This window comes from Peromyscus maniculatus, chromosome 4 (genome assembly GCF_049852395.1).
Source record: "Peromyscus maniculatus bairdii isolate BWxNUB_F1_BW_parent chromosome 4, HU_Pman_BW_mat_3.1, whole genome shotgun sequence".
Taxonomy (NCBI): Eukaryota; Metazoa; Chordata; class Mammalia; order Rodentia; family Cricetidae; genus Peromyscus; species Peromyscus maniculatus.
Window position 1 is genome coordinate 69,459,675 of NC_134855.1, and position 12,446 is coordinate 69,472,120.

General features: G+C 50.6%; 1 protein-coding gene across 4 annotated transcripts in view; it reads right to left on the reverse strand.

Moving 5' to 3' along the window:
- Cry2 (cryptochrome circadian regulator 2) overlaps positions 1–12,446 on the reverse strand; it is a 33,711-nt gene that overhangs the window by 19,631 nt on the left and 1,634 nt on the right. The window contains exons 2-6 of one of the 4 annotated variants that reach the window (XM_076570093.1): positions 6,353–6,461; positions 3,910–4,052; positions 2,616–2,727; positions 2,258–2,442; positions 1,574–1,662 (exon numbers count right to left, since the gene is read on the reverse strand). In XM_076570093.1, the coding sequence (XP_076426208.1) occupies positions 1,574–1,662; positions 2,258–2,442; positions 2,616–2,727; positions 3,910–3,922 (399 nt within the window). In that variant the 5' untranslated portion in view covers positions 3,923–4,052; positions 6,353–6,461. Of the gene's footprint in view, positions 1–1,573; positions 1,663–2,257; positions 2,443–2,615; positions 2,728–3,909; positions 4,053–6,352; positions 6,462–6,722; positions 7,554–7,616; positions 7,667–12,446 lie in introns of those variants that run through there. The other 3 variants (XM_042275750.2, XM_042275749.2, XM_006995155.4) reach the window with 3 other exon arrangements.

Genomic DNA, 12,446 nt, shown 5'->3' on the forward strand with positions numbered 1-12,446 from the left:
CATCCGTAACTATACAAAATGTTCTTCTGGAAGCTTCTCCATGTCTGTCCTGCTCATCAACCTTTCTGGCTCATAGAACATCCTGATATAAATGGCTGCTCCCTTCAGATATGAAAACTCAAAAAGTTTCATTTCTTCAACTCAACACCTCTGGCTGTCCCCAGTGAGTGGGGAGTGGGCTGGCATCCAGGGGTGTAAGGAAACAGGCTCCCGACTTGATGATTTAGGGGCAGTCCTCTACAAGATACTTTTACGGGAATAAAACAGAGACTCTATAGGCCACAGGTTAATAACTCTGACACTCCTGAGTCTTGTTCTTCCTGACATTCCCTTGGTCATCTCCACCCCTGCACCTGACCCCATTTCTGCCTCCAAACAGCCTAAGACTCTGGGCACAGTGCTTTGTTTTTCCCTTTCACTTGCTGCTAGGACGATGAGGGGTTTGAGCATGTCTGAAAACACTCTCCCACCATGCTACAACCCAGCCCTGGGCAAAGCTCTTGATGGACGTAGAAAGCTGGTCCCTCGTAGCTGCTGACTCAGACTGGAGGAACTTGGTTTTAGCCTTGGGGGCTGAGAGAAACAACAGGATGGGAATACTGAGTCTGCTGAGCTGAGGGAGGATGGGGCCATCAGCACAGCCTTCAGTGCTGGATGGGTACTCCTGAGGCTTGGAAAGCGTCCTTCCTAAGCAGGCTGCCATGGACCCTACCTCCATTGCTATCATCTGGCTGCTGGCAAAATGCCATGTCATTTGAGTGGGGACAGAAAAAGCTGTGCTTTTAAGGGCCAGACTCTAGAGGCTACAGCATCAGGGAACTAGGAGGCAAGGGTCCTCAGTCTGTGGAAGCTGCTCTGCTCCTCTGGTCACAGGCAGGTGAGGACTATGGACATTGTGGGACAGAACTTCTGGGGCCTCAGACTCCCTCCTTCTTCTTGCTGAGTCCTACCACATAGGTGGGCCATTTGCTATCTGGGTCTAAGCAAACAGGAAGTAAAGCTGTAGAGGAAACAAAGATGGGGAGGGCCATCTGACACCAAATGATTGACCTTATGGACTTGACCAACTGAATATTTCTATGATTTGGTTCTTTTGGGACACTCTGTAGCCCAGTCTGGCCTAGAACCTAAAGCAATCCTTCTGCCTCAGCCTTCTTCAATGCTGGGATTGCTGGCATTCACCGAGCCTGGTTAGATGCCCGTTCAGTAAGCGGAACCTGTCCACAGAAGAAAGTTAATGTGGTGCAGACGGTGTGAGCATATGGGACTATGCCTCCCTATGCTACTTACCAATGGTGTGGCCTCAGGCAGGTTACTCAACCTCTCTAAGCCTGGCTTTGTGATCTATCAGATGCCTGTGGAACTGCTGGACAGATGAAGGGAGACAATACAACTAGGCACTCAAGCCAGTGGCCAGCACGGGGACAGACTCTAACCAGGAGCTGCTGTTACTTCTGCCACCAGAAAGTTTCCAGTTTTCAACCACTTGGAGAAAAGAGGCTCCAGGGACAAGAATCTGATCCATACCCCTGCTGTGTGCCTGCAGTTCTGGGGTTCAGAAACAGGACCATACCTTCCGTTCCAAGTGCTTATCCAGGCGGGCCAGAGCTTCTGTCTCTCCTCCTTGCCAGACAGCTGGGCCAAGTCCCTCTGTGGGGAACCCTACAAAAGGAGCAGCAGGCGGTGAGAGAGAGAGCACTGCAGGTCAGGATTAACAATTGTAAAAATGGTAATTCCCACTATTTATACTGATCTGCTCTTTGAATGAAACCACAGACCTTGGACTTGGTGCTACTGGGACTGAGAAAACCCTTCAAGTGGAGAAGGCTAGCTTTATTCTGATGAGAAGATGGGCGGCATGGGGACAGAAGGAGGAAGGTGGACTTAGTTATCCTAGTGGAGAAGCCCAGTGACCAGGCCAGAGCCAGCCGGGGCCGCTCCTGTTGGAGAGAAGAGACCACACAAAGAGGCTCCACTAGAAACAGCAGCCTGGGAGGGCATAGGCAGAAACTCACTGGTCATGGGGGTAGGTGTGGGGGTAATAGCAACTGTTTCTGGGTTAGCTTTTTGTTTTTTTAAGGCAAGGTCTCATGTAGCCCAGGCTGGCCTGTTTCTCCTGCCTCTGTCTTCCAGGCTCTGAGATTATAGGCATGTGCCACTAGGCCAGTATTTTCTAACTTTGACAAAGACAGAAACCGAAAGCCACAGCCCACACAGGGAGCAGCAGCCTGTGTGATGTGGTGCAGAACGTACTCACCCAGCTCCTCTAGGGAAGGCACGCCATAGGTGTCATCATGGTTCTCCTGGATCTCAGCCCTGCAGTTCTCCATCTGCTGGCTGGTCACAGCGCCCACTGGCTTCTTGGGCAGCTCCATGCGGCTGATGATGGCCTGAAAGCGCTTGTAGGTAAGGGGTGGTTTCTGCCCATTCAGTTCGATGATTCTGGGGAGCCCAAAGCACATCTGAAGTCACTCCTGAGGCCCTTTATTTTGGGGTCCCTGACCACCCAAAATAGAGCACAGACTCAGAAGCTCTGAGGGTCACTCTCCTCATCAGCTCACGGTCCCACCCCTGAGTAGAAATGGGGGACAGGGGAGGCTGTATCTCCATTTTACCGAGAGGGAAAATGAAGCCCAGAGAGCTGGAACAGGTGCCTCAGGTAATGGAGCAAGGCAGGGCCAAAGCTGGGACTCAATTCCAGGTTCCCTGGTATCCACGTGGAGCAGCCTAGAGACAGAGACTGACCATATCTCTCTAATCAGACAGAAAATCCCCCATGGGCCTTCTGGGCATGTATGTGACCACACCAAGGTTCTCTCTACCCCACTTCCAGCATGTATGGTGAAGGCTGTGACATGCTCCTTGCTTGGAGTATCAGCCCTGTTTACTAGAGCAGAGATGTAGAGGTCAGCTAAGGCTCCCTAAATCAGAGGCCGTGGTAAACAGCAACAACATCAAGAGGTGTGAAGTATGCCAAGTATTTTTCACACACAGAAGAACAGGCATGGGGGCTGAAGAAGAGAATGCCACTGTTTTCACAAGCATAAACTTGGGAGGTTTGCAGCCAGATTCCTGGGCTCCTGCTGCCTGAGAAGAGGCTTATGCAAGGCCCGCCTGTCTGGGTGAGCTCACTTCCTAGCTGCTCTCCCTGCACTGCCCCGTTAGCCCAGATAGAGCTGGCTCCCGCCTCTGCAGCCCCGCCCTCCTCTGGCACGTGGCAGGGGAAGGGCTCCACACCGAGCCTCTCCTCCCAGGGCTCACGTGCACAGCTGTGTGAGCCGGCCTTCTGGCAGCCAGCCTTGGGTTGCAGGAGGAGGGCAGGGCAGGGAGCAGCGGGGCAACAGAAGGGTGACAGCTCCAGTGGGGAAGGGGGACAGATGCACAGAGGCTGGCCTCGGGGGAAGGGGACTCTGCCGTGGTTACCAGCACCCTGCAGGGGTCTCTAGAGTCCTCAGACAGCATCCGAATGCACGGCCTGGAAACCCAGCTAGGCAGGGCGGCCGGGACTCAGCCTAGGGCTGGGAACTAGGTCTGTGGGAACAGAGACCTGCCGGGAAGAGTGACAGGCGGGGTCTGTCAGGTCAGGAGATGGAGTCTGGGAGCTCAGCAAAGTGCGGAGCAGGACGCACAAAGAGCTAACAGCACATTTATGAAGACCCTGTGTGGAGACGGATCCTCCCTGCTTCCACAGCTTGGCTTAGATAACCAAGCCTTTGTTATCCAAACTGGGTAACCTCTTGGTGACTTCTTTAGCCCCCAATTCTGGCCCATTCTTGTCCAGTTTATAGAAAGCACCATACCTCACCAGCCAGGTGGCCCTCTTGCTGAACTGGTCCAAATTCCACTGGGGGGGGGGCAAATCACCACGCCTCACCACAGGCAACCTTACCAAGAGCCCCCATGTCTTACCTGTCCAGGTCATAGAGGGTGTGAGAGTTCTCAGTCACCACCTCGACACCAGCCTCTTTGGCCATCTTCATAATGGCCGCATCTCGTTCTTTCCCAAAGGGTTCAGAGTCATATTCAAAGGTCAAGCGGGTCACCCCCCATTCCTGTGGGGAGATAATCTGTTATGCTCAGGACTGTTTGAGAAGCCGGACCGGGGCACTCAGTTCTTCTCAGGTGAACAGGGCCTGCCGGTCCTGGCTATGTTACAATGGCTACAGAACAAACAAAGGGCACCAGACAATCATTCACTTGGAAAGCAAAGAACCTGAGGCTCAGAAAGTGTGAAGCAGGCAGTCAGGAGAGTCAGGCCAATAGCACTGCCGTGGTGGAGTCCATGGGAAGGCCCCGAGCATTCACTGTGGCCTTAAGGTGGGACAATGAAGCTATAAATACAATGTTCCCAGGGGAGCCCCTGGCCCACAGAGAGGCACTGACTCACAGTGGAAACGGGTGGGGGAGACACACACAGGATCACTAGCTCCGGCCTGCTCTGCAGCCTTTCCCAGGCCTCCTCAGAGTCTAACTTGTGGCCTAGTTTTCTTGGCAGACTTGTGCTATGTAAAGTGTCTTAATGGTTTCCACAGCAACACTCCCAAGGCCAGAAGCAAACAGAGCTAATGGCTCTCAGAGCTGGAGAAGGAGGAGCAATCCTGAGTCCAGAGGCTGGGGAAAACAAACTGGAGGGCTGCAGGCTGTGAAGAAGGGAATTCTTTTCTGAGCTTTCAGTCACTTCTGGTAGGAATAGCCTGGTCTCCTAGCAACACCAGGAGAAAGCTGCCCCAGTGAAAGCTATCCAGACAAGTCACAGAAAGCCCTACAGCATGTAACTAGCAAGACGCAAACAATCTAACCAGTCTGTGGTCACAGGCCTATAAAGCTCTGAACCACTGGCAGATAGCCTAGTTCAATCCTGCCTGGGGAGTGAGTTCTTCGCAGGGTGGCTCTCCAGCTGTCAAAGCACAAATGTACTAAACGTGTCCTTAGCCCTTCTTCTGATAAGTGCTTTGCATAGACGGCATCATTACGCAGTCCCAAAACTCCGTGACTCAGGAGCGTCTCACTAAACGACGGCCCATCCTTCGGGGGCTTCCTGTGTCCAATTTCCACACAGCGTTTGTCCCAGGCGATGAAGCTGCCCATGACCTGCCCGTTCTGCCCATCATCGTGTGAACTCAACAGAAATCATGTGTGCTGTACACCCATCTCTATGGTCTCGTCAGCCAGCGTGGGCCTGACAGCTAGTAGCAGCTCAGTCAATACGCAGGCAGTGACTCAGTGAGCAATGGGTCTATGCTTCGGAGCAACAGCCTGTTAGGCCTCCGAGCTGCTGGGAGAGGGAGGAGCAATGGGGAGGGAGGGATAAGAAAGACACGATGTTTCCTGTTACTGTTGTCTTGGTTTTGCTGTGGTGCTTGGGATGGAACCCAGGACCTCATGCACAGTAGGCAAGTGCCACAGCCTAACAAATGCATGTATATGGTACGGCAGGTAAACACACAGCTCTGTGTCAGGGAGCCTGAGACCACTTCCTGGCCAGGGAGCACGCTCTTTCCTCCCCTGTAAACCTGGGACAGCAGAACCTAGCCCCGGGGGCTGCTCTGGGGTGGGTGTTAGCATATGTTAACAGCTGGAACAGGAGTCACAGTCAGCCCTCAGAGAGTGTTAGTGTAGTGTCCAGTGACTCATAGATTTGTACAAAATTATGGGATGGGGAGACACACTATGAAGCTATTTTCTTTGACATCAGATTTTCCCCTCCTGGCACAGAGTTTGGAGTGCTACTGAGGATGAAGGAGAATGCTCTAGAATGCTCTATCTGTGAGAACTTTTGCCTCTGCTTGGGCCCTAAAACATGCATTTTAAAGGGGCTAAGAGGAAATAAATGGGCTTGCCTCCAATATGGCCCTCAAATGAAGCTTTTACTGATGGCTTACCACAGAGAAACAGGGATGCTCCCTCAAATGCCTGAGTGACTTTTTCCCTAATAAGCAGAGCAAGCTGAGGTGGGCAGTACCCTTGTTAGACTGGAAACCTCACCCTTAAAGTCTTGGCAGGAACGAGCCCTAATAAAACATACTAGCTTGAGCCAAGGAGACATAAGGAAGCCGGAGGCCGTGGGGTGGAAGGACTTAGCACACTGCATGTCTGGGCTGAGCTGGGATCTTCCCAACACAATGCTGGTTTTTTTTTTCCCTTTAAAAAAAAAAAAACAAACTCCAGTTTTCCCAGTTTGCCAGTTTCTACCCTGCTGGCAAACTGACCATCTGTCTCTGCGTCCAACCTCCCTAGCAGCCATTTTAGTGGCCAGACAGGCACCAGTATTTCCATTCTGCCAGCCAGAATAGCATTTCACTCTGGGGGGAAATGCCAGGCAGCAGAATCTCCCTCAGTCCTCCACACTCACCTTGAAGAGCCGTGGAAACACATCAGCTGGCTGTCCCCGGACTACAAACAGACGGGAGTTCAGCTTTCTTAAGCTGGTGTCCAGATCTTCCAGAGATTGCAATAGGAACCTGCAGAATCCACAAAGGCCTCATTAGTAACATGGGACATGGGGTGGGGTGGGGTGGGGAGTGGAGGTGGTGAGTGACAGGACACAGCACACACACATACTCACTCTCTCTCTCTCCTTCCTAAGAACCCAGCCACCGCTTATGCCAAAAAGTTGGTATGATACATATAGGGCTGGGGGCCTGGCCTGAGCTCAGTCCAGGGGTGATGGGGTTAACTTCCAGCTTACTAGATAGCTGTGTGATAGGAGGCAGAGACTTAACCTTTTTATCTGTTTTCTCATCCATGGCTTGGAATTAACAGTAGAGCCTGTAGACTTGCCAGTACTCATGGAATCACTAAGAAAATCCAATCAAATGCAAGGAAAACCTCAGGCACAGAGCTGGGCGTAGAGTCCACGTGATCAGTGTGGGCAGCTTGTATTACTGTTTCCGTGTGTCTGTTAAATACTAAGGCCACACCCACAAGCTGGGCGTCTCTGAGGCTCGGTGTGGGAGGCAGCTCACTTTCCAGGCCTCTCTGTGTCCCCAGTCCCTTGAGCCTCAAGCATGGTGCACTCGTTTTGTCTGTGTAGCTAAGGCTGGTCTTGAATTTGTCATCCTCCTGCCTCGGTCTCTCAAGTGTTGGGATTACAGGTATGAGACACCATGCATGGCTTGAGCTGCAGGCATTTCTGACACTTCAGCCCTCGCACATGGGCTTTGTTTGTCTGACTGCTTATTCTTCTGGCCTCTCCATCCCTCTGGCTACTGGGTTCTCACCAAGAGAGGCAGGGACTTAAAGGTGTTCTGGATAGATACTGCGGCATGATGGGTGTGGGATAAGGACACACATACTCATGAGCCTGTGCAAGAGAACTGGGTCACCAGGCAACAGGGAAAGGAAATGGACCTTTGCTGAGTCTGTCAGTGTGTGGTTTTAAATTAAATTAACATTTAACCAGGTAGCTATTGATGTGGTTCAAAACCCCAGTGATAAATGGGTACAGAGTGAAATGTTCTCTCTTGCCTCCCCAAAGCAACCAAGACTATCAGTTTGATCATGAATCTATTATGCTTTGTATTTTCCTAATTTGACCCCTCAACACATTTTGAAGGAAATGGAACTATTCCTATTTTGCAGACAAAGAAACAGACAAGAGAGGTTAGGGAACTTACCAAAACTGAGAGCTATTAAGTGACTGAGCTGGCATAGAGGCCCAGGCTAATCAGACTCTGAAAGCCGTGTTTTCTTCTCAGTGGCCCATTTCTAATCACTTCAGTCAAGTAGGCTCTCTGCTCCAGGGCTCCGAGTCTCCTGAGCCTGGAATTCCTCTCTGACAGACACAAGCCTCATCTAGGCTGTCCATTCACATGCCTATCGTCCTCCTCAGGACCTGAGCCTCAACAGGCCAGCTTCTACGTCATGGTCCCTCCAAAACCTGGGGTAGATCCCCAGCTACATTCCCTGACTACCGGAGGCTTACAGAAACTGCCAATCAGAACTAGGCCCCGCCTGCCTCTGACGTACACAAAATGTCACAGTTCCATGGCCAATGCTGCAGGCCCACATTCCAGCAGGAGCCTAGCCCACAGCATCACCATAGCTAAAGAGCACATAGGTTCAATCAAGGGTTGAGACTGGAGACTGAAAGCAGAGGCTGTTAGGACCACTCCTCAAGCTCCCCTGCTGTGAAATGCTCACTTAAAAACCTGGCACCTCTAGATGGTAAGGGATCCACAAGCCTGCTTGAGGTGGTCTCCCTTGGGCCTTGCTGCTCCCCACAGCATACATACAGAATAAAAATAAAAATAAGGAAGGCTCAAGGGAGCAGAGAGCCTTAGCCACCTGAAACAGGGGGCTTTGCGAGGCACAGTGCAGGGCACAATTCCACAACACCTCAGGAAGATGGAGGTTCTTCCATCCGAAGCCCCCAAGATGCCCCAGCCATACACTTTAGGGGTCTCTATCTTCACAGCTCACCACACCGCAGAGAACATCCATCTGCAGCTATTCAGGCTGCAATGCACAGGAAATATAGGTTCTAGAGTGCGTTGCAACCTGCTTTCTACACAGCTTTATTTTTAGGACTCATTATCTAAAGAAGAGCTTCCTGCAGCATCTCTGCAGCACAGATGAGTACCCTTGTCTTCCCTGACAGGAGGCAGAAGGCAAAGCCGGCAGCTAGCAACTAAACAATGGTGCAATTCCCAATGGCAACGGCTATATTTACTGAGCACTTCCGGAGCAAAGCTCTATCTTACTTACTTTGTATGCATTAACTCTCAGACAACCCCACGAGGTAGGTGCTATTATTGTGCCTATTTTACAGCTGAGGATACTGACATTCAAAGACAAGTAACTTCCCCCCAACACAATATACTTGGCAACTGGCAGAACTGGTGGCCTGGGGACCCTACAGTTCAGGGTTTGTTCTCAGCTACCAGGCTCTTAAGCCTCAGCAATGAACACACCCACGGCTCTGAGCAATGCACACTGAGGTGGGTGGTACTGGCTAGGCCTCAGCCCTTAGGGAGCACCAGAGCTCAATTCACACTAACACCTTTTCTGCAGATCTTTGCTCCCCAAAGTGTGGTGTGAGGCTTAGCAGCATTAGCTGTGCATGACCAGGAACTTGCTAGAACAGACACACTCTTGGGCTCCATCCTAGACCGCCATGAACTGAATTTGCCCTTCCATATGACTGTCTGGGAATGCACTTGTCCATGAAAACTGAAGAAGCTCCACCGTGGAATGCTCTTCACTTTGACCTTGATGTACAAAGTGCATTTTTGTTTCAAATTTGCTTCTACTGAGCCCCCACCCCCACCACATCACATTTTTGTTTCAGACTTTTTGGCCCTTAAGGAATACTTCATTATATCCACCATCCCTCCTCCCCAGGATGAACTTAGAACAGCATCCCAGAAGGCAACAGGAAGAAGACATAGGGAGGTCTCCGTATAGTCTCCAGCCTCCAGGCAGCCACGGACAGGGAAGCCAGTGCTATGGCATCACTTTTTGGATCTGCCTGGTGACAGCTCTGCAGAGCACAAAGGAACTGGAGCAAGCTGCTCCTGGACAGCACCAGGCAGGCCTAGGCTTTCTTAGCCAGGGAGAACCTGGGCCTTCCCTGGATGCTCCCTTCGAATCCTCCTCTGCACCTGCCCACTTCTCCTTACTTCAGGAGGGGGACTCCAAAGGAACACAGCTTGAGTGAGCACTGGAAGAGGTGGTACTGGGGGCTGACCCTCACCCTTGCTCCAAGTGGCGATCACGTGGCAGAGCACACAGCCCTGGAGGGAGCTAGTCAGAGCTCACCATTTTCAATAGATGTGCACCAGAATTACGTAAGTCCCATGGAGCCAGGGCAGACAGAACTGGAGAAAACCAAATTGGAATTTCCAAAAAATACAGAGAAAACTGTCATTCGAGAACTCCAGGAGGCTGCCCCTTCAGAACAGGCTAGTTACATACACATTGTACTCGGGGAGAACTCCTCGAGGGGTGGCATTGGCTGTGTTGAGAAACAGTTTTCTGTTAACACAGAGGAGAGGGGTGATAGTGAGTTCTCTTGGATACAGATGGTCCTTGACCAAATTCCTCTGCTTCAAGCAAGCTTATTTCACCATAACAATAATATTATGGGCTGGCGGACAGGTGATAGGATATTAATAGATAGAAATTCACTTCTAAAAATTAAGAGAGTTTAAACCCCACAAAAAGGATAATTTAACCCTACAGTCTGTGGCAGAGACTGCTTCCTAAGTCTCATTCAGATAGAAATATAGGGTTTTTTTTTTCTTTTTTCTTTTGGGAGTGCTTAATTTTAAAGAGCTTGGGGCTGGAGAGACGGCTCAGAGGTTAAGAGCACCGACTGCTCTTCCAGAGGTCCTGAGTTCAATTCCCAGCAACCACATGGTGGCTCACAACCATCTGTAATGAGATCTGGCGCCCTCTTCTGTATACATAATAAATAAATAAATCTTAAAAAAAATAAAATAAAGAGCTTGATTGAAGTTTTCACCCTCTTGGGCAAACGGAAACGTGCCCTTGGCTTACAGAACAGTGAAGCCCCTTGCTAGAATTGCAGTGTGAACAGCTCAAGGAACACAATGGCTCTCCCAGCAACTACAGCTCCCGTCTCCTTGCTGACCAAGTTCCCAGGCCACCCATTTCGACAGTCTAGATGTCCAGCTGCATTCAGCTCCGAGCACTTGGGATGAGGCAAGCTCTTTCTCACCAGATAACGTGAGTTCCCAGACGGTATCACTGGCTACTGAGAGAAATGGCTAAGAGAGAACATATTTCTATAATTCCCTCTGTTCTGGAAGCTCCTGAAAGAGATGCAGCACAGAGCCAGAGCCAAAACGATTTCAACGGAGTAGGAGGAGAACCCTGGGCAGCATCTAAGCTGTGACAGGGAGAGGAAGGGAAGTAAAAATGGATCGAGTCTGACCCATTTTAAAATCGAGAAGCCGCTCACAGCTGCCTTTTGTTTGGGTTCTTGCCTGTACCACCTCCTTTCTAGATGCAGCAAAGCTGGGGAGGGACGGACAGAGGAAAATGGCACCTGAGCAAGAAGAGCATTCCTGGGAGTCACAGAGCTAGCACTGACCCATAGGCTCCCTACCCTCACCAAGGCAAGCAATATGACAGTCTTCCATGGCAACAGAACATACGTGCACACACAGGTGCTGTTGGCATAGAGAAGGCACATACATGCATGTGTATTCCGGTTGCCTTTCTCTTTAGCTGACATGGTAGCTATTTTAATCTGATTCCATCTGCAGGAGGGAACCAGTGTAACAGAGATGACGGACTCTGATCTCCGCTTCTGCCAGATGGACCCCCCCACCCCTTCCAGAGAGACTTTTCAGAGCCGGTCTGAAGCAGTGGGGGCAGGGCCATTATGCTGCAGCCTCATTCTCTTAGTCTACTCCCCGAGTTCCAGAAGCAGCGCCGGAAGATTACACATGCTGTAGTTATGCAGAGGTGCAGCTGGAGTGGGAGGGGGCAACTCCTTGCCTCCAACCCTGGGCACCAAACAGCACCCAGCCCTGCTCTCCAGCCATCAGGAGCAAGGCCGATGACGGGGCTGCTGGAGTGTGTGTGCCTGCTGCCAGGGTCAGGAGCAGCTACCACATTCGATCTGTTTGGTGTTATTTCGCCTCATTCTCCTAAATGCCAAAGCTAATTAGACTTCCGGTCAATGCACTGAAGCAACACACTCCCCAGGTCGCCTGGCTCTCTGTGGTTCTTTAGTGCAGCACTTCTGACACTTGGCTGCAATGGCTTAAAAAAACAAAAACAAAAACAAAACAAAAAACAACCAACCCAGGCCAGGGCAACTGAATCATAAATCCGGGAGGGGAGCCCAGGAAGCTGTCAAAGATCCTTAAGAGATTCCAATATTAAAAACACATCTGCAGTGTGTCCCTCATCTAATTCTGTTCATGGCGTTCAGGCCTCCTCCACTGTGGTTGTGTACTTGCCTTTCTCTCCTCAAACGTAGGTTCTGGAAGCTGTGGGAGCACACCTGAGCTCACTGCCGTACTTAGCAGCGGCCCACCAGCTACAACTCACAAAATAACTCTCCATTAACATCTGCACGATTCCCACACGATTTGAGATTTCACTCAGGCATCTGAGCTGCCTTATTCCTTTCCTGCTTCATTCTCTTTAAGGTGCAACTACAAAAGGGTGACCCACAAAACCCCAAAAAACCAAGTAACTAGTATACTGGAGTTCAACCAACTTTGTGGTTCCTTTATCTCCACTACCACAAAGGAAGAGGCAGCCACAGGCAATGCTCCCCACAATCTCAGTGAAAGGAAAAAAAAAAAAAAACAACCCCTTCATGACAACATAACAAACAGTCAGATTCTATTGACTCTGTCTAGATTGGCACACTGCCAAAAAGAAGAGGAGGGCAAAGTCTAAGGCTTGGTTTAAGTCCACAGTAGATGGTCATTTGCCAGTGTTTGTCAAATTCAACCTTCTATCTA